Source organism: Callospermophilus lateralis, chromosome 3, assembly GCF_048772815.1.
Source record: "Callospermophilus lateralis isolate mCalLat2 chromosome 3, mCalLat2.hap1, whole genome shotgun sequence".
Lineage (NCBI taxonomy): Eukaryota > Metazoa > Chordata > Mammalia > Rodentia > Sciuridae > Callospermophilus > Callospermophilus lateralis.
Genome location: NC_135307.1, coordinates 172,279,748 through 172,304,853, shown reverse-complemented (window position 1 = coordinate 172,304,853; position 25,106 = coordinate 172,279,748). Strand labels below are relative to the sequence as shown.

At 45.6% G+C, this 25,106-nt stretch overlaps 1 protein-coding gene across 1 annotated transcript; it reads right to left on the bottom strand.

The window, feature by feature from the left end:
* Positions 1-1,332: 1,332 nt before the first annotated feature.
* Positions 1,333-24,292, bottom strand: Fkbp1a (FKBP prolyl isomerase 1A). The gene is made up of 5 exons (XM_076851644.2): positions 24,137-24,292; positions 24,011-24,058; positions 7,626-7,738; positions 4,400-4,563; positions 1,333-2,478 (listed from the first exon to the last, which is right to left on the bottom strand). Exons 1-4 carry the CDS (start codon positions 24,171-24,173, stop codon positions 4,435-4,437), a joined length of 327 nt encoding a protein of 108 aa, XP_076707759.1. The 5' UTR covers positions 24,174-24,292; the 3' UTR covers positions 1,333-2,478; positions 4,400-4,434.
* Between the last annotated feature and the right edge of the window lie 814 nt (positions 24,293-25,106).

The window sequence follows — 25,106 nt, the reverse complement described above, 5'->3', positions numbered from 1 at the left end:
TCTAGCCCCTTCTTCCATCTTCAAAGCCAACAGCGCCTACTGCATTCTCAAATGTCTATCCAACTCACATCTCCTTCTCTGAATCTTGTATGGATCCTTGTGATACATACCCTGGCTCCACCAGGTAATCCAGGATGATCTCTTCATCTCAGGGCCCTTCACTTATCCATATCCACAAAATTCCTTTTGCCAGGTCAAGTGTCACATCCAAGGATCCCAGGGACTAGGATGTGAGCTTCCCGGAGGCCATGATTCTGCTGTCCAATCCAGAGGTTTCTTGAGTTCCACAAGAACAGATTTCCTATGTGCCAGGGTGGAAAGCACAGCACTGACTTTGGAGGGCAGGGACCCTATGCCAGAGGACACAGGTAGAATGCCATTTAAATTAGTACAACAGGCAACAGTAATCTATGAGGGGAAACCCCAAAACAACTGGTGTGGGGTCTGGTGGGGGAGAGGGCATAGGGCATTTTCTGACTTGATGCTCTGTGTATTGATAAGGAGCAAAAATATAAACAAACACTGCCCTCTAGTTTATGATATGTATTGGGGGGGATCGTGATGCCTGCCATTGACTGTGAATGTGACATAAAGGGTGAACTGAGGAATGGAGAAATGTGACAATAAGAACAGCAAAATTTAAAGAACCAGAGATAGTCACTGAAACAATCTTTCACTTTTTTGACAACTTTCATTAAAAAATTTGGGGAAAATAAGACATAAACCTGGAATATTACTCCAGTGATTTAAATTAAAAAGGATTAAGAAAATCACTAATTAAGTCCTCGAATCATGTTTAGAACCAGTCTCAAACAGAACAATTGTAAAGTTGCCTCTCAAGGAGTGGGGGCATCTTTGGTGGTCTCTATTCTGACCAGCATGTACAGGGTGGGCCAGAGGAGGTGTGGAGCCACCCAGCCTGACCACAAGGCAAAGTCTCTCCACACCAAAGGTCACCTAGAATTCCAGCTTAAAACCCAGCTCTTCCCTTCATTATTCCTCACCAATTTGCTCACAGCCAATCTCCAATGGGACTGGGCCTCCCTTTTTGGGAGTTGGTTCCATCTCACTTTTTTCACCTAAGAACTCAGCAGTGTTCTACCAGGACACACATTTAAGGAACAAGGGACATGATCTCTAAGCAGTTCCTCTGGTGCAAACCTACTGCCCTGCCTGGCCATGAACCCCAGCACAGCCAGGGGCAAGGTGTTCACTGCTGCAGTTCTGCCGAGACAATGCTGGACACTAGAACCCCTGCCCCCGCCAATGCCTTCCCAGAACCTGTACCAAAAGGCAAGGGAAGCACATGAAAGGAACCACTGAGACCGGAGCTGAGAAAAGCCAGCATAAAGCACTTTTATTGCAATAGTAAAACTTGAAACTCATACGTGGTGCGGGGGAATCGGGGACAAAGCAACAATTTCTCTCACCAAATCACTACACAGGACAGCAAAGGGTAAGAAGGGAGTGAGGGACAAAAAGCCAGGAAACCTGGAGATCAGCAGAGAGCCAAGCATCAAAAACCAGGCGGTGCTGAAGCTGCGTTGGCCAGCAGCATTTTCTGAGAGAACACTCGAGGATGTGTCACAATGGCCGGGCTTTCACTGGGTGTTGAAGTCTACAAACAGCACCTTCAATTTAAACTTTCAATTAAGGTTCTTAAAATTTACGAAGTGGAACTTGGATAGCTTCGATATTACAAAAGTTCTGAAAATCCATTAGAAAAACCACAAGATGGAGGAAAGAAAGGGAAAAAAACCCCAAAACAAAAAACCCCCAAAAGACCCCAAACCAAAACCAGCCAGGTCACAAAGGTGGCTTCAGAGGTCCCTGCTGGCCCAGGGACAGATACCTGTAGTGTCCAACATTGCAGTGAAAGTGATCCGCTTTCAAAAGGCAGAGGGGTTCTGGGGAGGAGGTGGGCTGGCGAGGCAGAGGCTCTCCCCTCCCCACTGCAGTTTTGGGTAGGGCTCTGAATTTAACCCAAGGACATTTCTCACATCGGAGAGTAATTCAGCCCTCCACAGCATCTCAAATCTGCTATGGCTTTGCAGCGCAGCAGCAAGAATGTTTAATATATAATAGATAAAAATTTCATCCAAAAAATAAAATAAAATAAAGATTCTTGCAAACCCCACCCCCCAACACCAATTCCTATTCTAAAGTTAACCCATCACTTGTGCTGTTAATACCTGTCAAGATACTTAAATGGAAACCTAGATTCTAAAGACTGAAACTGAATCTTCACCCCCAAATGAAAACAAAACGACTAACTTGAGGTTTATGGCATATAGTTTAGGTAAACACACATACAAGGAGAAAGGGGAAGGGGAGATGGAGGTGTCAGAAGCAAAGCTGAGTGACAGAACACATTCAGTCAGGGTAGATGTTTATACAAAGTGTAGTGGGACGCCAGGAAAAGCTCCGTATGGATTCATGTGCACGCGTCTGGAGGCACCGGATCCCTCCATGGCAGATCTGTTGGGGACAGAAAAATGTGTGAGTTCCAGCAACTCCGTGTTCTTTGTGGAGACAGACACAATACCATCTGCCACGCCAAGTCCCATCCCCTGCAGCTGAGAGATCTTGCAGGGACCACATCACTTCTCTTCCAGGTAGAGAAAGCCAGATGGGCACTGGCTGGATTCCCAGGGGAGCAACCTTCTTCCTGTTTAAACTGGTCCATGTGTTTTGTTTTGCTCTTTTGTTGTTAATTTGAGGCCAAGTTTGGCTTGCTGCAAACAGCAGGTGGGCTGGACCCTGCTGCTGGCAGTGGAGTTCCCCATTATCAATGGCTCCCCAACTTGGATATGTATAGCTTGGCCCACCCCGGGGCTTGAAAAAAAATGTAATGCCCGGACCCCACTCCTAGTAGCTGTAATTAATCGGTTTAGGGTGACCTCAAAAGCTACTCAGGTCTTTAATGTGTAATCCACCCTGAGAATCACAGCTCTAATTGGTTCTTGACATGGTGAAAAGACTCGGGAAATGTTTCCAGTTCGTTTACTCAAATCTACAACTTTCTGGGTTGCCCTTGGCCATTCCTTGGAGACCTTTGTGGGAAGTGCTGAAATTTTCTTCAGCAGAGGGCAGGGAAGGTTAGGTTAGGGTGTCTTACCACCTTCTCTTTTCCTTCCCCTCTCTCCAACTCATCAGGGTTTACAGAAAGTGAATCCTCCCAATTCACCCTTTTACATTTAAATGACTCAGCTCTCAACGAACGGGAGGGGGTTTGGGTTAGGTGTAGACCCCTGGGTGGACAGAGGCTTCTCTAAAGGTCCAGAATTCCCTCCAGGTAGGATGACAAGCAAAGAGACTAGAGCTGTCAAGTCCAGCGGGGCCTATGTTACCTTGGTGTGAATTTACACCTAGGATCAGGCCATGGAGAGGAAGATCACTGATAGGAAGAAGCCTCTCACTCCAGGAAGCCCCCCGCAAGTCAAGCTTCCAAGTAGTTCCAACTGCCACGGCCCAGGCGGCAGCAATCTGTTGTAGCTTTCAAACAAAAGCACCCTCACCCAGCCCCTGGCTATGCCCACGTGGTCCCCGTAGCAGGAGAGGAAGGGAACAGAAAGGTCTGGGCCAGTTGGGAAGGAATGACAGCAGGTGTGTTTAGTGATTCTAATACCTACATGAAAAGGGATGCGCCACTGGGATATTCAGTTTGGTTTTCTAAGAAATAAGGGCAGAAGAAGGGAAATCAGGAAATGGGTCTGGTCCTACTTTGCCACTGCCTGGATGGGACTGAGGAAGGTCTTTCTCCAGGACTTGGCTCCTCACTTGCTGCCAAGGAAGACGGATGCAGTCCCTTCCCAGGACTGGTCTGAGCACATCCTTTCCATCTCATGTACATCCTTCGGCCTTATCTTTCTGCCCAACTCCCTGGTACAAGTTGGCCATGAGTGTCCTGGGTTCGGTCCCCAGGGCAGCCAGCCTACCTCACATCATCTAACAGGCAGTAACCAGGAACCCTACAGCTGAGAGCGCCACACAGTAGACATGGTATTCATATTAGAGGTGCTTCTCTCCTGGGCTTCTAGAAATGGGGGAAGCAAAGTCATCAGATTCTTATTTCTAGAGAACTAAAGCACCAAAACTAGAAATCTGCCCTGTGTCTCTACAGTCCCAGCTCAGATTTAGTTAATAAGTGACATAAAAAGACTTTAAACAGCTGCCATCCTGAGTTAACTGGAGAGTATAAGCTGTCCCTTTCCTTAGGGTGACCAACTTTTACATTCTAGATACACACTAATTAACACTGAAAGGACACCCTACAGGGAAGAACCTAGCGGGAAAGAGAGCCCTGTGGCTTTTTTTTGTTGTTGTTCTCTTCCCATCAAACTCTGGGCCTCACAAGGAAGGAGCAAAGGTAGTTAAGGCCTTCAGCAGGTTTCCTTACCCAGGAACAGGGGGCTGAGGGAGGGGCCACTCCTGTCATTCCAGTTTTAGAAGCTCCACATCAAAGACCAGAGTGGCGTGTGGTGGGATGATGCCCGGGTGCCCAGTGGCACCGTAGGCATAGTCTGGGGAGATAGTCAGTTTGGCTCTCTGACCCACACTCATCTGTGGAAAGAACAAGAAAGAAACACTCAGCAGGACATACATCTGTCTCTGGAGAAGCAGAGCTGTTTCCCGGGGCGTTCCCTGGTCAGGATGGTGCTTTTAGGAAATCCCAGGAACTCTGTACTTGCCCAGGCTGCAGGCAGCACCCCTTACTTCCTGAAGGACTTGAGGTGAGCAATGAAACTCCAAGGATTCCAACAGCAGTTAAAAAACCCGGACACCCCTAAAGGTCAGGTCCAGAACCTTTCCACCTAGATCTTACTGACGGATGCCTTCCAGTCCATCAGTGATCTGTCACTCAGAGGACATGTGGTTAGGTGGCATCTATGCTCTTGTAAAAGGATTACAGCCATCCCTTGATATTTGTGGATGCTCAAGTCACTCACAAAAAACATATTAACATATAACCTAAACACATCTTCTTAAACACTCTAAATAGCCTCTATTATAATACCTAACACAGTGTAAATGCTACAAAGTTTTTATATTCTGTTGTTTAAGTAGTAATGACAAGAAAAAAGTCAGTAAGTACAGATTAAACTCCCCATCCCCAATAATTTCTATCTTTGGTTGGCTGAATGTATTGTGGAAACTCTGAATATAGAGGCCTATCAAAGTTTTGCTTTAAAAGCAAATACACAGATAAAGTAATACTTGAGGATAGTCTACTTTTTTTTGTTTTCTATATTTATATATTTACATTCATACTGAGAAACTTGAAAGCAGATAATATGATTTTCTAGAGTACAGAATAGCATGTACAGTGAGTTCCTATATGTACAAATATTTATATTTGCCCTACTACGTAAACAGAAAACATCTTTGGAAGTACAATGAAAATTCCAGTGTTTTCCAACGGAAAGCAGAGTGGTGAGTAACCAGAGAGGAAGGAAAAACTTTCACTTTAAAAAAAATATATCTGCGCACTTTTTTTGAGTTTCTAATCAAATACGCCAACAGATGTAAATGTCTTTTCCTGAAACACTGAGCAGGTTTTCTGCTGAATCTCCACCCTTCGCTTATTTCTCCTCCTCTGATTGTTCACGGTGTGCCCCTGGCTCTGACTAAGGGGGAGTGCAGTAATGTTGCTAATGCAGTTCAGAATCCACACTTCCACAGCACTTCTCAGAAACTGGGACACATTAGACCACAGTTTTAAGGACAGTTAAAACTTATGGCTTTACCTAATAACTTCAAAATAATCATTTTCTTTGAGCAAATGTACAACTACAATATATGCTAACAACCCGTCTCAGTGGGAGTGGTTCCACAGGCATGTCCACACAGTTGGAAGGAATATAGCAGTTGTGAATATACTTCCATGGACAGATGCCCAAGACTACTGTTAGACGAAAAAAGGGAGGCCGTGAAACTAGCACTTGTATGATTCTATACCTGGAAATGCGAAAACCAGAACACTAACAATGTCAAAAAAGGTGAGTAACCAGAGACAATCCTCCCTTCTTCCTATGCCTTTAACTCACTGGCTGAAGGCTTCTGTGCAGGGGAGTTTAGTATAGGGAGTTCTGTGTGGCTCTCAATCTACCTCAACGTGTCCCAAGTGACAGGGCTATGACCCACCCGAGAGCACTGGGTCAAGGGGAGTCTGGGCTTCTCCCAGTCACTTATGATGCCTCGCCACACCTGAGACATGGGTAGGTTAGTAACACCATCTCAGTGGCAGTTGTGACACCCGGGACATATAACACAGTCATTGTCCTAGTGCAGACACAGACAGAGGATGTCTGTGGTGTGAACAATGGATGGCACAAAAGACGGGGGATGGACTACAGACTCAAGAGCTGGCCAAATTACAGGGGATGGGACAAAATGGCATGGCTAACAAGAGTTCCCAAGGGAGGCAAAACACACAGGGCCCCTTCCTTGCACTGCCAGACCTTCTCTCCTCAGGACAGAGACCCACACTCAGGAGTAGGAAGGCTTCAAGTTCCAGTCTATTTGGAGAGAAGTCAGTGATATTTCATGGACAAAGTAGAACACTATGTATTCTGGAAACGAGATTGACAGAAATCTTTCTTCTTGTCTTGTTAAATTTCCAATTCTCCTCGATAAGAAGATAACAGACTAATTGCCATCATGCAGTGCCCGCTAGGTCTCAGCCCACCATGAACACCCCCTTACCTGATTAAAGAAAAAAAAAAAATCTGCTTGACAGAATCCTACTACATTTTGGCAATTCTAGGTCCCCCATCATCTCTTGGGAATTTTGAAGCATTGGCAGAATAAAAGCTTTTCCACAAATAGGGAGGAAGGAAGTGAGGAAACAGACTCAAGCAAAATGACTCTCTTCATGAGTCTGATCTCTCATAAGCTGTCTAACATAATGTAATCAACAATCAATAAAACAAACAAAAAATTAAACTATACAAGATAACATTTTTCATTCATCATATTGTCCCAATGTCAAAAGTTGTAACCCCATACTCAGTTGGTGGGTGGGGAGGACACATCACCCCCAAAGCCTGCCCATGGCAGTTCAAAGAATGCAATCCCCACAAAAGTAAACCCCCTTGGCAGGACCTGATAAATACAGGGCGCAGGTCCCCTGAGCCACGTACCCCACTTTTGAGAATCCGTCCTACAGCAGCATCACTTGCATACATGTAAAATCAAGTCCATACAAGATGAGACACCACAGCATTATTTATAATGGCAAAATACTGAAAATGCCATCATTAGGGCTCAGATGGAACAAATTCTAACACACCCACTGAAGGGAATACTATGCAGCTACACTCCTTTATGGTCTTTATGCTCTGGTGTGAAGTGTCAATATAGATTAAGTGAAAAAGCCAAGAACAATGTATTTGTATAAAGGCAAGAGAAAGGAGTATGTTTTTGTGCATGCTTAAAGAAACTATAACACAAGAAACACTATTAAGAAGTTACCTGTGGGGAGTTGGACAGTGGAGGCAGAATGAGAATGACACTTTTCATTTATACTTTTTAAAAAAAAAGTTTGAACCATATGAATGTGCTATCTATAAAAATAATTTCAAAGCTAGATATCAGGAAATAAAACAAAACAAAGGAGAGCATACCTGGGCCACCCCTTCTTCCCAGCCTCGGATCACCTCCTGCTTGCCTAGCATAAACTTAAAGGGCTTGTTTCTGTCCCGGGAAGAATCAAATTTCTTTCCATCTTCAAGCATCCCTGTGAAAAGGGCAGATGTAACATGAGGCAAGATGTGACATGAGGCAAGTCAGAAACCAGCAGCAAAGGACCCATCCCACCCGCCAGCGCCAGCAGGGCGTTCTAGCCTGGGAGGAACTGGGCACCCAGGGAGGATCTCCTGGGACCTCACTGGGCAGCTCTGGTTCTGGGGAATCCCTCTATACCAGACCTGTAGAGGTTCCTCAGGAAGTCGGCCACAAAGGGACCTTGCCTCCCAGTAGCAAGAGCAGTTTCCTTGTCTAAAGGCACAGAGTGTCAACTCCCTCCAGTCATAACGTTCCAGCAATCTGCAGATTTCTTCCCAGACTAAGAATAACTTTAGGCTCACACAGGGCTTACAGGGCAAGAGGCAACCCTCCTTCCCCAATTCCCCCGTACCTTTAACATATACCATGTAACCTCTCTTTCACTGTTCAGATGAGGCAAACCCCTCCACCACTGCCACTCCATGATCCCCTCTGCAGCTGAGTGTGACCCCCATATATTGCTGCTGTCCAGGCTGGGGTGACTGGGAGTTCATCTAGAGGAGAACCCCTCTTATACCACAGAGTGTGGTATTCCATCAAGGAATCTGGACCCTTAGTAAAAAGCCTTTATTTAGTAAAAATCTTAGTAAAAAGCCTCTATTTAGCCCAGTGGGACTGTGAACCATGAAGGGGACCAATAACAGGCTGGCTTTGAGTTGTCATAATCTTCCTGAGAAAAGGAATCACATGGCCTGAACCAGAGGAATGAAAGAACTTGTGCAGCTTTTGTCCTACTTATTTGATTCAGTGGTGACCAGACCTCTGGCGCTCATTTCTTCACACACACTCATTCAATTCTTTTCACAGCACCGTCCCAGGTTACATAGATGAGGAAACTGAGGCAGAGAAGTGAAGTAATTTGAAGTAGTAAATTTAGACTATAAATCCAAATATTGCATTCTTTCTACAGACTGTTTCCTAGCCAAACCACAATGGCACCCTTCAACAAAAGGGGGAACTCCAGAGATGGCGATCCCAGAGGGTGAGAGCTATGAGAACAGGGGAAAAGACATCTGTGATAGACATCTGCAACTCCCCTTTCCAAAACACACCATCAGCACCGGTTTCTCTGGAAGTCAATGTAAGCCACTTGTGATAGCTGACACCACCTAGTTCCTGAAACTCACACTGGAATCCCAGATGGGATGGGGCCAGCTGTTGATGTACAACTGACACAACACTGGCTTTACTGGAAGCTGACAGGCAACCACCAGGGTTCTAAGCATCATTCAAACGACTCACCCAAACAAAATTCTGCTGTGTGTATTTAGGGGAGCAGGAAAATCCCAACCTAAAAAACATGGCAATATTTATAAGGACAGGAAAGCAGAGATGAACTGAGAATGTTATCACAACTACCAGATTATGTGGAGTTTAACAAAATAGGAAATGGGGCTGGGGGTGGGTGCTGCTGTCCTGAGAGCTGGAGGGGAGACAGATGTCCTGGGGCAGAGTGGGCACGGATACTGCCTGAAGCCTGCGACTGAGGATAAGAGAGAAAAACACCATGCAGAGGCAGGAGCTGGCACTCCAGAACTGGTGAGCTGGGGTACAGACTTAGGTCATCCCTTCACTAGTACACAACTACCAGCTGTAGGACTGGAACAGTCTTCTACAAATGAGTAAGTGGGAGAGAGGAAAGCAGTTTCCCAATTCCACAATGCCACTGTGCACGTACCCCTTGCAAGCTTTGCTTCATGCACTGAACCCAACACAACTGAGCTTAATGGTAAGGCAATGAACCACTACAATGTCTAGAATCCTCTTCCTGAACAGACAGGGAGCATTTCCATTCACCTCGAGGCTGCATGTAGCAGAAATTTGGAAACCAACTCCAAAACTCTGACCTGGCCAAGGTCAGAGGCAGTCAACGGCAGGGTATCTTAGTAAAAAGCCTTTATTTAGCCCAATGGGAACTGTGAACCATGAAGGGGACCAATAACAAGAAATAGCCTCTTCCTGGTCTGTACTTCCTTGAACAGACCTTGAGTTGGAGCACAGGATGAAGGGTAGTTCCTGACTCCTCTTTCTGACTGAATATCACCCTCCAGGAGCAGCAAGAGCTCCAGCTAGATGAACTGGATTAATCTAAGCCTTTCCCTATGTTGGTGTGAAGGCGTACAGGTCCGTTTGGGCACTAAGACCTACTTAGTTTAGGCACTACTTCACCTATTGTGAACATCTACTAGAGTCTTCTAGGAAAGTTCTGCCTCACTAGCAAAAAGAGACACACTGAGGAAAAAAGCCCCTACCCTCTATGCAGCTGAATGCTGCCAAGTGAGCATGTGACGTCTGAAGCTACAGTAGCTACCTTATAACCAGGGGAAGGCCAGAGCACCAGGGCTCTGAACCAACCCAAGCCACCTCCTTTAAGACTTACATTCTAGGTGGCATATAGAGGCACATGCCTGTCATCTCAGCTACTTGGGAGGCTGAGGCAGAAGGACTGCCAGTTGGAGGTCAGCCGGTGCAACTTAGCAAGACCTTATCTCAAAATTTAAACTAAAACAGTCTGGGGTACTGCTCATTGGTAGAGTGTTTGCTTACTACATGCACGAGGCCCTGGGTTCAATGCCCAGCAACTGGGGGGAAAAAAGGAGGGGTTCTGAGGTGATCATAGTGTCCTCTGAAGGCGAACTATTGAGATAGTAAAAAGATCAGTGGTTGCCAGGAGTTAGGAGGAGAGGGAGGCATGAACAGATGGAACAGAGAATTTTTAGAGCTGTGAAAATAATCTTTATGATACTATAATGGTGGATATATGTCATTATATATTTGTCCAAACCAAAAGAATGAACACCAGGAGTGAATCCTAATGTAAACTATGGACCTTAGGTGATTATAATATTATGATATAGGTTTATCAATTTTACCAAATAAAGCACTCTAGTGGGGAATGGAAAAAATGGGGAAGGAAGGCTATGCATGCAAGGGGCCAAGAGACACACGGAAAATCTCCATACCTTCCTTTCAATTTTTCTGAGAAACTGAAACAGCTCTAAAAGGTCTTATTTTAAAAAAAGGAGGTGTGGGGGGTGCTGAGGTTGTGGTTCAGCGGTAGAGAGCTCGCCTAGCATGTGTGAGGCACTGGGTTCGAGCCTCAGCACCACACAGAAATAAATAAATGTATTGTGTCCAACTACAACTTAAAAAAAAAAAAAAACAAAAAAAACTAAAAGTAAAAGTCTGCTTTTTTTTTGTACTGAGGATTGAATCTGAGGTGCTTTACCACTGAGCAACATCCCCAGTCCTTTTAAAAAATTTATTATTTTGAGGGCTGGGGATGTGGCTCAAGCGGTAGTGCGCTCGCCTGTCATGCGTGCGGCCCGGGATCGATCCTCAGCACCACATACCAACAAAGATGTTGTCTGCCAAGAACTAAAAATAAATAAATAAATAAAATATTTAAAAAAAGATTTATTATTTTGAGACAGGGTCTTGCTAAATTGCTGAGGCTAGCCTTGAACTTACGATCCTATTGCTTCAGCCTCCTGAGGATTTAAGTCACATTTTCTGTTACTTAAAGCTGAATACAACCTAACTGGTATGAGTTTAAGCTTTTAAAAATTTTATTTAGCACACTCCAATGTACAGTTGACATGAACGTAATAAAGAAATGGAACTTGACAACCAAGATCACAAAGTAGTATCACTGACCTGTGATAACCAGACCAGTGTTTTAGGCCAGGACTCAACAGATATATTTTGTATAGGTACAAACAAAACAAAACTTCTAGGTAATGGTTGCTGCGTGTGATACACTTCTCACTTTTAAAAAGAATTGGATTGTAACCCATAGTTTAAAAAATACAGTATACCTACAGGTGAATTATCCTATTTTAGGCCAAATCTGAACATGGCCCAGACCTGGGCAAGATCATATTCTGATTGCAATGAAAAAACACAAGGTACAGACTCCCTACACTTTTCTCTTACACCCCATCCACTCCGGAGGTGAGAATGTTCTTCAGTGCAGAGACTCTGGGTCTGTGCAGACCTATAAATCTTGCTCTCTTAAGCTTGTGTGGGACTCTGAGGGACAAAGCCTCTCCCTGTTACCTCAGCAAATCATAAAAACCAGAAAGCAGAATCTGCCTAGGATCCTGATTCTCCTATGCTATTTCAGATGAGCTGTTGTCTCTGGGAAGAGGATATAAGCCATACTCCAGAACTTCTGACCACAGTTACCATCTGTCAATCCCCCGACTTCATCTTCACAGAAGGGCTGGTGGGGTGGGTATTCCTTAGGCCCGAGAAGAGGATCTCCCATATTTCAAGTCCAAAAGCCAAGCAATATTCTCATAAATGCTGGTTATGTGTCTGAGTGGATGTCACACAGCTGGCACAAGCTCTAGGATAGGGAGATACTTGAAGAAGGGCTTGCCCAATGGGGAGTAACAAACCCTAGTATGGATGTGAGTGAGTGAGAAGACTCGGGGGAGGAGGCCAAGAGGAGGGTAAGCAGTGGTGCCCGTCAAGAGGCAGGAATGAGTGTGCACTACAGTGTTCTAGAGTGGGAGTTAAGCTGGTCAGCAATGATTGCAGGACATAAAGAAGCAGGTGGTCAAAAGTCAAGATGGAGGAAAAGGTTCAGATCTACCTCTGAAGCAGTGGTAGAGCTCTTGCCTAGCATGGGTGAGGCACTGAGTTCAATTCTCAGCACCACATATAAATAAATAAAATAAAGTCCATTTACAACTTAAAAAAAAAAAAAAAAGATAAGTCTACACTTGCTCCAGCTTACATCCTTGGGAATTTCCAGGGCGAGGCTTAGGCTCGGCAACTGGAAGGGAACCTAAGGCAGGTAGGACCACAGACTCTACAGACTATCAGGAAAGTGCTATGGAGAGACCTGCAGAGGTTTGCAGAGTGTCCTCCTTGAGTATTCACCAGAGTACCAACAAGTGCACATGTCTGGAGAAACTAAGTTCAGGAAAAGAACCATCTAAAAGCTTTAGAGGAAACAGAGCCCAGTGCTCACCTAGGGCCGGGATTAGTGCCTGTTTCCACTAGACAGAACAGGAGAAACATGTGGTTCACAAGGCACTGGGTAGAATGCAAGGTAGCAGAAAGTAATCAGCCCTAAATTGAGCACTGCTAAAAATCACAAAAGCAGACTCACAAGGATCTAGTACTAGTAAATGCTCCTCAGTAGGAAGCTTGAGAAGATATATAGGAATAAAGATATCTAACACTCCAAAAGGCAAAATTCACAATATCTGGCATCCAAAGAGGCAGAAAAACATAACCCACAACGAGGAGAAAAATGGTAGAGGATGTTAAGACTCAAATTTCCAGATATGAGAACTCTGAAATTAAAAATGCACACGTAGAAAAGCAAAAACTTGCATCCATACTTCATTGTCAAATGCTGACTCAAAATGGATCACAGGCCTAAATATAAAAGCTAAGAAATCTTTGTGATTTTAGGTTAGGCAAAGATTTCTTACATACAATGTAAAAAAGCACTACTCATAAAAGAGTAAACTGAACTTCATCAAAATTAAAAACTTCTATATTTAAAAAAAAAAAACTCGGTTAAGAGAAGGAAAAGACTCAGACTGGGAGAAAACTTTCGCGAAGCATATTTCTGATAAAGGCCTTCTATCCTGAGTACATAAAGAACTACCCAAATTAACCACTAAATGGTTACTTTGTTGAAAAAGATGTATATGATGGCAAGCAAGCACAGGAAAAGACCTTCAACCTTTCTTAATAATTACAAATATGCAAATTAAAACCACCAAGAGAGGTAACTACTAATACTGATCAGAATGAGTAAAACTAAAAGACTTGAAGCCCCAAGCCTGAGGAGGGGGTGAGGAAACAGGACTTCTCACCTGCACCCCCACCTCCCCGCCACTGGTGGACTGCAAATGGGGCAACTACTGCAGAAACAGCATCTCCCACATGACATGGCCACTACCACTGAGCAAGTATCAAGAAGAAAGGACATGCTATGTCCATATAAAGACTTGCATGCAAATGTTCAAAAACTTGTAAATGACCCAAATAATCTACCAACTAGTGAACTGATAAATAAGTATGCCCATATGTAGAAAATATTCAGCAATAAAAAGGAACAAACTACTGATACTTGGAATGACACAGATGAATCTCAAAATAATAATGCTGACTAAAAGAAGCTAGACAAAAGAATAAATGGTGCACGATCCCATTTATAGAAAAACTTCAGAAAAAGAAAACTAATTTCTGCTGACAGAAAAGCAATTAGCAGTTGCTAGGGGAGGGTAAAGAGGAAGGATTTTTAGAGGGAACAGAGATTTCAAAGAAACATCAAAACTTATGAAATTGTACATATTAAAGGATGTCAATTATGCTTCAACAATTTTTTTTTTTTTTTTTAAAAGAAAAAAGTAGGTAGTGACATTTCTAAAGTTCTGTCTATGCTTAGCTCCTGTATTCATCCCGGCAATGGACGAAAAGTCTGGGAGGGGGAAGGCTAAGCAGGCAGCAGGTGAAGTCTCAGCAGTTGCTCCAATTTTAACTCTGGAGGTCTCTGTGCCAGGTCCTGGAGCCCTGGAGCAGTGGAGCCACCTCCACGTCGGTGCTGTAATTTCCTAGAGAAAGCACACTCTGCAGGGAAGAGGCAACTGAGGCTGCGGTTTGGACAAGACAGCTGGCATTCTTGAGGCTCAAAAGGCCATGCTCAGCAAAAAGCACCCCCATAGTTCTTGCTATCCTGACAGCACCCGCCACTTTCATTTCTGACTACACACAGACCACACCTCATGATCCAGAAACTGCCTGGAAGAGCTCCACATTCTTGATTCAAGTATTCAGTCTTGGCTCTTAGGACTGAATGTAGCTTGAGGTCACAGATCTGGACTTGGGAGTCCCCATGGCACTCAGCTCAGCCCTTGGCACTTGTAATGCTGGCATTCACAAGCACTTTTTGTTTCACTGTGTGATTTTTAAGAATCAGGAGGACAAGTAAGAGGCTTCCATATTTAGACCCTCTTCCCTTTATGCCTAAGAAGAATCTGAGGGGTAATCCCAGAATAGCAGCCTTTACTTTCAGCACCTCGAAGTCACTCATCAGTGAGAAAAACATGAAACTCTGGGGGCCTCCAGATAAAAGCACAAGACCATGAAAGAAATGAAAGCTATGGCTGCACGCAGAGTTGACGTCACCTTCACCTGGGTCTCCTCCCAACTGTTTAGCAGGTCCTTGGGGGAAGACCCAGACTCAAATCCTTGGAGAGGGAGCAGGAAGATTAAAAAAAAAAGAGAGGGGTTTAGCGGAGTTTCAAGTCCCTCTCCACCATGGCAGTAGGCATTTTCCTGCCACTTACTGCTTGAGCATGTTCTTGTTCAGAAGGAATTGGCAGAGGGAGACTTGGCCAGCAGCTCCTGGGCAGACAAAGTGTCCCGGGTCCTTGGCCCATGCCACAGAAGCAGTGGTTAAGACCTAAAACTAGGATTTGGAGATTTGCAAGGACCACTGGGTTATTTTTTGTTAATAACTCAAGAGAAATGGAGTCATTTCCAGTGTACTCTGCTTTGTGGAAGGCAGAGCTCCCACGTGCCCTCTACTGGGTACGGTACAGAAGGGGACTGAAGGCACCTTTAAAGAATTACAGCTTGACAGGCTCAATTCACAATGGGGAGTACAGCTGCTCATCAATCTTTGCAGGAAGTTTTCATACATAGCATATTACATGGACCCCAAAATGGACAGTTTTAAACACTTAGCAAAAAAACTAAACCTAAATCAGACAATAACAAAAAGACAGAACAGCCCAACCTCCAAATGTTTAAAACAGAGTTCTTGCTCGGAGTTCTCAGTTGGGAGAGGGGGAAAGGACTTCCACTTTTGAGCATACACATTGAAAAGAGGTGGGGGCACCCAGCTGAACACAAGTTTTTCTGCAGATTTTCATGTGAAGCCACTTAAAACTCCTTGTGTGGCTGAGGAGCCTGCGGCATCACGGCTTAGCTCTTTTCCTTCCCTCTCCTCATCAGACACAGAGACTCCGAATCACCTCTGCTTAACCACCTTACCAGAAACTCCTATGCGACTTACCACCCGCATAACAGCCCCAGCAGGGCGGGGAGGAGAACTCCCCTCCCGCCTCTCTCTAGCTGTGTGCACTCCTTGGCTCCCATAAGGGTTCTTTATGCTTAACAAGGAGAGGGGGGTCAGCTGTATTTGCTTCCAAACCCATTCATGGCAGTTACACTAACTGTGTACAGATGACATAATTAAATAACATGTAAATTAATAAAATGTGAGTGTGACTAGAAAGAGCAGTCCCAACTGACTGCGTGGAAAGACTTAATATGGGCAAGTCATTAAAAAATACAGCTACTGAATAATGTTGCACAGACGACAGACCACTGTATGTTTGGAGAAAGAAACTGTAAAAATCTGGAAAGGTATGGCATTTAGGTGATCTCTTACAATAGTCCTTGCTCTATTTAGAAAAAAAAAAAAGGTCGAACTTGGTTTTTGTAAGAACTATGATGGGATACTCCACAAGTGGAGCCTAATACTCAAAAAGAAATTCTTTTTGTTCTGAAAGTTTTCATACTCCCACCCCAGGGCCTTTGCACATGCTGTTCCCACTGCCTAAAATGTTCACGCTCAAACAGTCACATGGATCACTCCCTTACCTTCCTCAGGTCTCTCTACCAAATGCCACTTTCTCACTGAGGCCTACCTGTACTGCTAGGGTACTGATCATTCCCTACAGAGTAAACATCTTAAGGACACGGTGGAGGCTTTTTCTTATCTCCTGACACCTTCCCTGAATAGCTGAGCAATAGCTTTGGTGTGCAGTGGTTACAAGAGAAAGGAGTGGTCACAATTTTATTAATCCATATGACTGAATAAAGTCCAAAAAGTTGTAAATATTTTTCTCTCATTCTAACTTAAAGGAAATAGAAAAATACCAATCATAACAGAAATGTGGGCTTTGTCCACCCAGCTAGTCTAATGCCAAGTCCAAATTGGCCACTCATTCAATAGTCACTGACTCACTGAACGTCCCCTTGATACCACAGTACATCAATGCTAAGCACTGATGGGGACACTCTAGAGAACAACAGTGAGGTTCTGGCCTCAGTCTGTTGGGGGAAAAGCTGTGACATCAAGACTGGGAAAGAGCTTGCCAAGTACATAATGGGAGTGGGGGCAGTGTGGCAGCACCTAAGCTCGGAGCAGATCGCCGTGGGGAAAGGCTGGCTGTATCCAAAGAACCAAGTGGAGGCCAGGGTGATCCGAGTTCTTGGATCAGGAAGAGAAAATTACAAAGCAGACAAATGATTCCCAGTTTATGGACATTATAAACCATTAATACTTCATAAAAATCAGTTTCAACTCCCCAAAATGTTTAAGTTACAGTCTATGGGTGAATGAATTTTATGGTATAAATTATATTCATTAAGGCTGTTCAAAAATGTCAATGGGACCCTCTGAAAGGAGCCAGAACTCTTTGGCGATGGCTGATACCAAAACCAGAGCAGTGAAATCAAAGAACTGATTAATCAATTCCAACTTCTCAATTCTGGGACTATTTCAATAATACAAGTATTAAAATAGGTTGGAAATCATAATCTGAAGCTCATGTACCCTTTATTATTAGTGACAACAAAAATACAGCTAGTCCTATAAATAACTGGGTACTAGGACAATACAGTATCTTTCCGTATATACAAGCCATCCTATAAACAGGACAGGACATTGGCACACATGGACATGCTCCTCAGGTTAATCTCTTCAAAATCAAGGCAGTCAGAGAGAAGCAAAGAAGAATTCTGATGAACAGAGAATAATGAGGGCAGGTAGGCATCATTTCTGTGGCCCAGAATACCCATGTATTACACCAACGGATCACTATGCAGTACATATTGTTGCAGAGAACAGTTATTTTCCACCATTAATAATTTGAAATACAGTGTATTCCTTGAAATAAAGAGACAGCCTAATTCTAGAGAGTAATGAATGTATTTCTTATATTATGTATCAGTTATGTATATAATACTTTGCACAGCTCAGCATTTAGAAGTAACTTAGTAATAAAGCTTATGAAATCTTTACAATGCATTTAAAAAGTTTTTCAAGCACTATAATCATTCACCTATTACTTTTTCTCCAAATAGACCTCTAAAAACATTATTATTATTATTTTGGTAGCGGAGATTGAACCCACGAGCACTTAACCACTTAGCCACATCCCAACCCTTTTTGTATTTTTTTATTTAGAGGCAGGGTCTCACTGAGCTGCTTAGTGCCTCCTTGTTGCTGAAGCTAGCTTTGAACTTGTGATCCTCCTTCCAGTCTCTCAAGCCTCTGGGATTATAGGTGTGCGTCCAGCCATAATTATTATTTTGAAGTTACCTTAAGTGATATATTTGTTGCTCATTTCTTAATGGGTTTTCCACACCAAGGACAATGAGACAAATATAAAGAATAAAGAATTTCATTGATTTTTAAAGACTCTGGAAATTTTAGGAGTCCACAGTATACTAAAAACAGAGGGAAAAAAATGTTGGAGTTTGATTCCTCACTTTAAAAATAATATTTAAAATGAAGGAATTTGCCTTACCCTCTCTTATAGAAGACAGCTAAAAGAAGGAATGAGAAAATTTTAATAACTGCCACTTTGTGAATGCTACTGAAAAAAAAAGTCTTCTGGTAAAAATTCTCCACAAGTGGAAATACCACCAGGGTGTCTGCAGGATGCAGGTCTACACTCACAGATCACTGCTACTTGCAAAGGGAAAATTGTACCTTTACAAACAAGATGGAATTCAGCATCACAAACAGTGGTACTTACCAGGGTCTATTCAGACATTTAACACTGAACATGCAGTTTACAGGAAACCAAGAGGGGGAGGACAGGGCAAGTTAAACAATACCAGGAGGAAACAACAGGACAGATACGGGCATTCTATAAGATAATTAGCTTGCTGCCTTAGAAAAAACAGGTCATTAAGAAAAAATAGTGCACATAATGCACCAATTTAAAAATGTGGGGAAAAATAATAAAATTTTTTAAAAGAAAAAAAGTAAATTTTAAAAAAGAAAAGAATAAAATAGTGCAAAACTCATAGATTCAGATTACAGAAAGAACATCTAACTGCAATGAGTGAACAATGGAGCTAGGGAGTCTTAAAAAAGGGATAAAGACACTGAAGAAAACTGGAGTGGTTTCAATGAGTTTGGTGTTAGATACTGTTAAATCATTTAAAACTCTTTCTTAGAGGTGACAAGGAGAAGGATAAGGAGAATAACCCCATTCTTGGGGTATGTTTAAGACTTCAGAGAAGTAAGATGTCATGATGTTTGCAACTTAAAATGGCTCGGCACAAAAACACATTACAGAACTGCTGCTGTCTCCTTTCCTATGAGTAGACAGAAATGGCATTTATGATAAAACTGGAATCTAGGTGGTAGCACATGTCAGTATTCTTTGTTCTATTTTCATTTTTCTTTCTCTGAAAACTTCTCCATGAAGAGCTGCCATACACACAAGATGCAAGGAAGCCTCTGGATCATTTAAGACAAGGGAGCTGTCATCCACTCTTACTTAATAGGAGGCAATGAGGACATTTGTGTTGTGATTTTGATAATGACACTCCCAGAAAGAGACAGTAGCTTCCACAGCAAAGTCTATTTCCACAGTGTTAACATCTCACCATGCTGAGGGAATGGAGGAGAAACAGGACTGGTACCTTAACCTGCTCATACAGCCTGGTACAGGCCAACCCCAGCCCTTCGGATTCAGTGCTGGCCACAACCACAACTAATAAACCCCCCTTGGTCCTCAAATGCAAGAGAACAGCTGCAGCATTCTGTATGAACACCGGGAACAATGTCTTCAGATGAATCCCCACTCGGCCCATCTCCCTTCCCTGGGTGCCTATTTCCTCATATGTAAAACAGGAGGAGGAGGCCATTGCCCAAACAAATGCACCAAGATGCATGGAAAGCCACATGAAAAACACACCAAATGCAAGAGGTGGCGTGAAAGTTTGGGCTATCCAAGGAGTTCAGCGTCAAGACCCTGGCTCTTTGTCGCACTCTCATCATCACCAAAGCCAAGTGGACACAATAACCAGTGCTGGGACACAGGGAACCTAACAATATGTGTAATGACATCATCACTGTCATATGCCCCCAGCTTCACACCCTCAGCCACTCCTCACTGTTGGTTCCACTTTACAGGTAGCACATGGAAGCTAAGAAGGGCAGGACCACTTGCTCACATTCTCAGAGCTTATTACATGGCAAAAGACGAGCTCCGATCCCTCAAAGGACTTCCGACCTCTTTCAGGATCACTATCCACCTGGCATCACCTCTGCTTATGGCCTGGCCTGGTATACATCTGGGATACAGTCTGGGTCCTATTTCTGCTCTAACCCTCCCACAGTTCACTGTCTACACAGAAGCCACAAAGGAAAGGATTAAAATCCAAGTCAGCTTAAGAGCTTCCAAAGGCTCCTACCTGACTCAGAGGAAAAGCCAATGTTCTCCTACAACCTGCCACAACCCACCCCAGCCTCCAGGTTTGGCCCTGTGCGAGCTTTCCCCTCTACCTGGAATGCTCCTCCCTGACAGCCACAAGGCTCACACTCCGACTTCCTTTGAAAGATTCAAAGATGTCACTTTGTCACAGGCCTTTTCAACTACCCTCATTAAAAGCAAACTCCCTTTCCTGCTTTTCTTTCTCCACAGTGTCTCTGAATACCTGAGCTGTCACACTATCATGGGAGTCTTTGCCATGGGCTGAGTCCCACTAGATTAGGCCTCTGTCTACTGAGTTCACTGGTCATGTTTCATGCCTGGCCTGTTGGTGTAGGAAGGAAAAGGTCCTGTCACATCCTTGCCCAACAGCTCCAGCCTGTCTGCCTTGAGATTGCATCCATCTGGGGGAAGCCATCTGAGGCATCTCTGCTGGGTGTGAGCCTTCCTCCACACACCAGCTCATCAAACAGGAAACAGGCAGCAGGGCAGTGCAGGAAATAAAGCAGAGAAGAGGGGGAACGGAGGCGAGAGAAAAGCAAGAGGCTTGAGGGAGCTGCGGGAAAGCAGACACCTGCCTGAGGAGCTCAGAAGCCCTCCAGGAGGACCCCTAAAGACCTGAGGCTGGGGGACTCTCAGCTTCTCTCAGGCAGAAGCCAGGAGGCTATGGATGACTTAAGCCCAAATTCAAGGACGAGATGTCAAGCTACTTTTTAAAAGGATAAAAAAAAAATTTCTTCAATCTTGAGGTTGCTGACACAATGGCAGGCACGTGGCCTGCTGATGTGAGTAAAAGGAACATGAACCTAGCTGTGTGCCAGGGAAAGCTCAACAGTAAAGATGACAAAGCTTCTGGAAGCAGGGAGTGGGCTCTGAGAATCAGCTTCATCCTCAAGGCACTTAATTGGTGGTTACCTCCCCACCTTCTCCCACCTAATCAACGCATGTCACACTTATAGGAGATGGCTTATATGCTGCCAGGAAAGTTTTCCTTTTCCCTTTGGTACTACACAGAGGTGGTTAGGTCTTTAAAACCTTGCTCATGCTATGCTCTGCTAGTGGGCATGGGAGGCACAAATGGGAGCCTTGAGAGTGACATCAAGGCCATTAACTCGTAGCATTTAAAATATCCTAGGGGTAAAATCACACCATATTGTGCTCTGATGGCTGAGGGGGAATTTGTCACCTTGCTTCTACCTGCTCTTTCTCTGGATCCACCCCAAACCAACAACAGTGGACAGATGGCCAGAGCTAACACGGTCAGGACTGAACCTCTAACCTAAACCTGGGTCAGCTTGATCCTCCACCTCAGCAACTGTAACCATCAATCATATAAGTAGAACAATCTGAACTGGGTACCCAAAAGGAGACAGAGAAACTGGCACCTTCCATCAGGTGGGAGAAGCAGAAGAATGCATGTCTGTAACAGGATTACAAACAAGCAGGGGCAGGGGGAGAGATGAAAACTAGGGGCATCTTGAGAATATTTCTCTCTTAAGACACAGTGGGCTTCCTGCCTTTGAAGCCCCCTCCCAAATCTTTACAAAAACCTTCCCTTCTGATCATGTTCACTCAAGATGGATTCTGTTCCCAGTGACTTAAAAGCCTAAACTGCTACAGATGAGATCGCACATTGCCTACCCTCTCCTCCCACGCCCCCACAGGTCTCAAACAGGTTCTTCCTGGGAGGCTGGTGGCAAAGACCCACGGGAACAAAGCCGCCCGCCTGCGGGAGAACAGCCTATTCTGTGAACATGAGGCAGAGCTGGCTTCTCACTAAGGCGTCTTTGTAGAGCTTATCAAAATGAAATAAAAGAGAAAGCTTTTGTCCTAATGCATGCCAGGGTCTTGCTGCTGTTCTGGGAACGTGTGGGTGGGTGCCACCCGCGAGGAAAACACAGACTTGAAGAGGCACTGAGAGCCCTGATGGTGTTCTGGGTCCCACGGCCATCTGTTCTTTTACTAAAAGGCTTCGGCATGCTGTGTGGGGACATTTCACCAAGAGACATAGTGAACTGTTTCTGCCTCCATACCAGCGTCAGGTCCTCAGCAGTACCAAAACACAGGGAGCCTAGGATGAGGGGCAGACTTGAGAGTGGGACAAATGCAGCCAAATCACCCTAGTGTAGTCACCTGCAAACAGGTGGGGAGAGGCTGCAGTGGAAGGTACCTCCTCATCAACTTGTAGGAATTCAAGGAACTGCCCACTCACCCCAGCACTATAAATAAAGCATAAATAAATACTCAACATGTGGATCAAAAATGACCAAACTGATGAGTGTTCCTCCCTAGACCTCCGAGGCACAGGTGCTGACTGCAGTCTACAAGAACAGTCATTTAAATCACTTTCCAGTTTTTGTTCAACATGAGACTGTTCCCTTCAGAGATGGATCTCAATACTCCTTTTCTGGCAGCCCTTTAAAGGTTCTAGTCCTTAACTCTGTCCACCTCTGGCCTCCATTTCTACTCAAGGAGAAGGGACAGAGAAATAAAAGGGCACAGGAGGGAGGATGTTAGTTGCCTTTTTTCCCTTCCTAATGTAAGTCATTTTCCCCAAGAAGGGGCTCCTCCATGATGGAGAAGAGGAGGGCAGAACAGTTTGGTCAGAACTGCCCAAAGGGGAGGGGGGCAGGAAGGGGGAGCGGAACTGCTCTAAGAGAAGGGGAAGAGGAAGAGGAGGGAGGAGAACTGCCCAAGAGGAGGAGGAAGGGGGAGCAGAAGAAACAGAGGAAGGAGGTGGGGGATAGAGGAAAGGGTGGGAAAGGGATAAATGGGAAGGAGAGGGAGGGAAGGTTATTCACATCAATCGTGGCTACAGCTCTCCAGTCCTGGAGCCAACAGCCCCTCCCCTCCCCCACCCCACCCAACCCTTGAGGACCTTGTAAGGACATGGAGTAAAAGATGGTTCCAAGGTGCGCAACTCTGATGTCTGAATTCTGGCTAAGGGGTCTAAACTTCCCTTTGGCTTTAACATCACTGTATAACAATACCCTCCCCGAGCCTTCAGTTGCCTTTTCATTAAAATGGGGATGAGAAAAATCTCTATTTCGGGGGGTGGGGGCGGGTAACAGGTGCAGTTTTTGGTCATCCTGGTCCATCACTGCCAGTGAGGCTTGGAGTGTTTTCAAAAGTAAGAGGAGAAAAAGACGGTGCACATCCATTTCTTCCACAGCCATATCGAAACACCAAGTAGGGACTTAGGAAATGGGACGTTTCCCAGCCGCGGCTCAAGGGCGCATCCCGACTCCCGAGCGGAAGGGGCAACTTCGCTGCCTTGGATTACCTCGCCCTTCTTATTTTCAGTGGAGAGAGAGGCGGAGCCAGGGGAAGGTGTCCGTCGGGACGTGGAAATGTTCTACATTCTCCCCAAGGGTCCCTGGCCAGGGCTCGGCCCATTCGAGAGCGGGTGACCTTGGGCAAGGGACTTGCCTCGCCGAGCCTCAGTTTCCTCATCTGCGCAGTGGGCATACAGGCAAAACCCAAGGCACAGAACCGTTTTGGAGGGGCGAGGTACCGCCTGGCCCGAGTCACCGCTCGAAAACGTCGGCTCCCACTGTCCCGGGTTCGGCAGGCCCCAGGCTGTCCCCTCCCGGCGCGGCCACCGCCCAGGCCTCAGCCTCGGGCCACGCGGGCCTCGCCGCCGCCACGCCCCGGGTCCCCAGGCCGCGGCTGCCGGCCACAGCCGGGCCGGGGGTCGCGGCCCGGGCCCCCCCCCGCGGGCGCGCCCCACTCACCGGTGTAGTGCACCACGCAGGTCTGGCCGCGCTTCGGGAAGGTGCGCCCTGAGGAGACAGACAGACGCGCCGGGTGAGCGGAGGGCTCGGCTGCGGAGCGCCGCGGGCCGCGAGCGCCCTACTCACCGTCTCCGGGGGAGATGGTCTCCACCTGCACTCCCATGGTGGTGGCGGCGGCGGACGCTGGGCGGGCGGCGCGACGGGCGGCGTGGACCGTGAGCGGACCTGGCGGCGGTTCCGCGGCTCTGCCTCGTCCCTCCGCGCGTCGCCTGCGCACGCGCGCGCCCCCGCACGCCCCGCCCTGCGTGCGCGCCCCACGCGGCGCGCACGTCCCGGAAGCCCAGGCCGCCGTGCAGAGGAACCGGAAGCCCCGAGGCCCCCGGATGCAGCTGTGTTTGAAGACCTGTCCGGCTCGCCCCTGCCTGCCTTCCTCTGGGCTTCCAGCCTGGCAGGCATCGCCTCAACCGAGTTTCCGCAGCTGAAAAGCAGGAGTAGTAACTGGGGCTCGGCCAGTTACTGACTGGGTGACTTTGAGCAGTTCACACCTGCACACGGCTGCGCAGCCTGCAGAGTGGATGGCTGTGAGAAGGCAGTGCACGTGTGTCATGTTACCGTTCAGTAAATGGCTCAAGTTTCTGGGCTTCTCTTTGGAGGAGGAGGCAGTGCTTACATTGCCCTGCATGAAGCTGTACGGATGCATCCATTCATTTCACCCAACTTTACAATCGCATATTCTGATGGAGCACCTATTAGTTATCATGCACTGCGGTAGATGCTTGGGACATAGCACTGAAGAATATACTCATTCCCAGACTTAAAAGAACTTACAGTCTGGTATGGAAGGGACAATTAAATGACCACATAAATTAAAGTTTCTGTTCCGTTAAGTGCAATGAGAGCAATACATGGTGTCATATCATGACTTAGCCTGGAGTATGGTGAAATGCTTTCCTGCATTAGCCAGGTTTAGCAAAAGTCTAAAGCATTGGCCAGCTGTACAAGTGCATGTTAGAGTGGGAGACAGAAGAGAACCTTGTGGCATTGCCTTAAGACCTAGGGAGGCAGGTGTGAACTAATCCCTCTCTCGTCTCCCTGT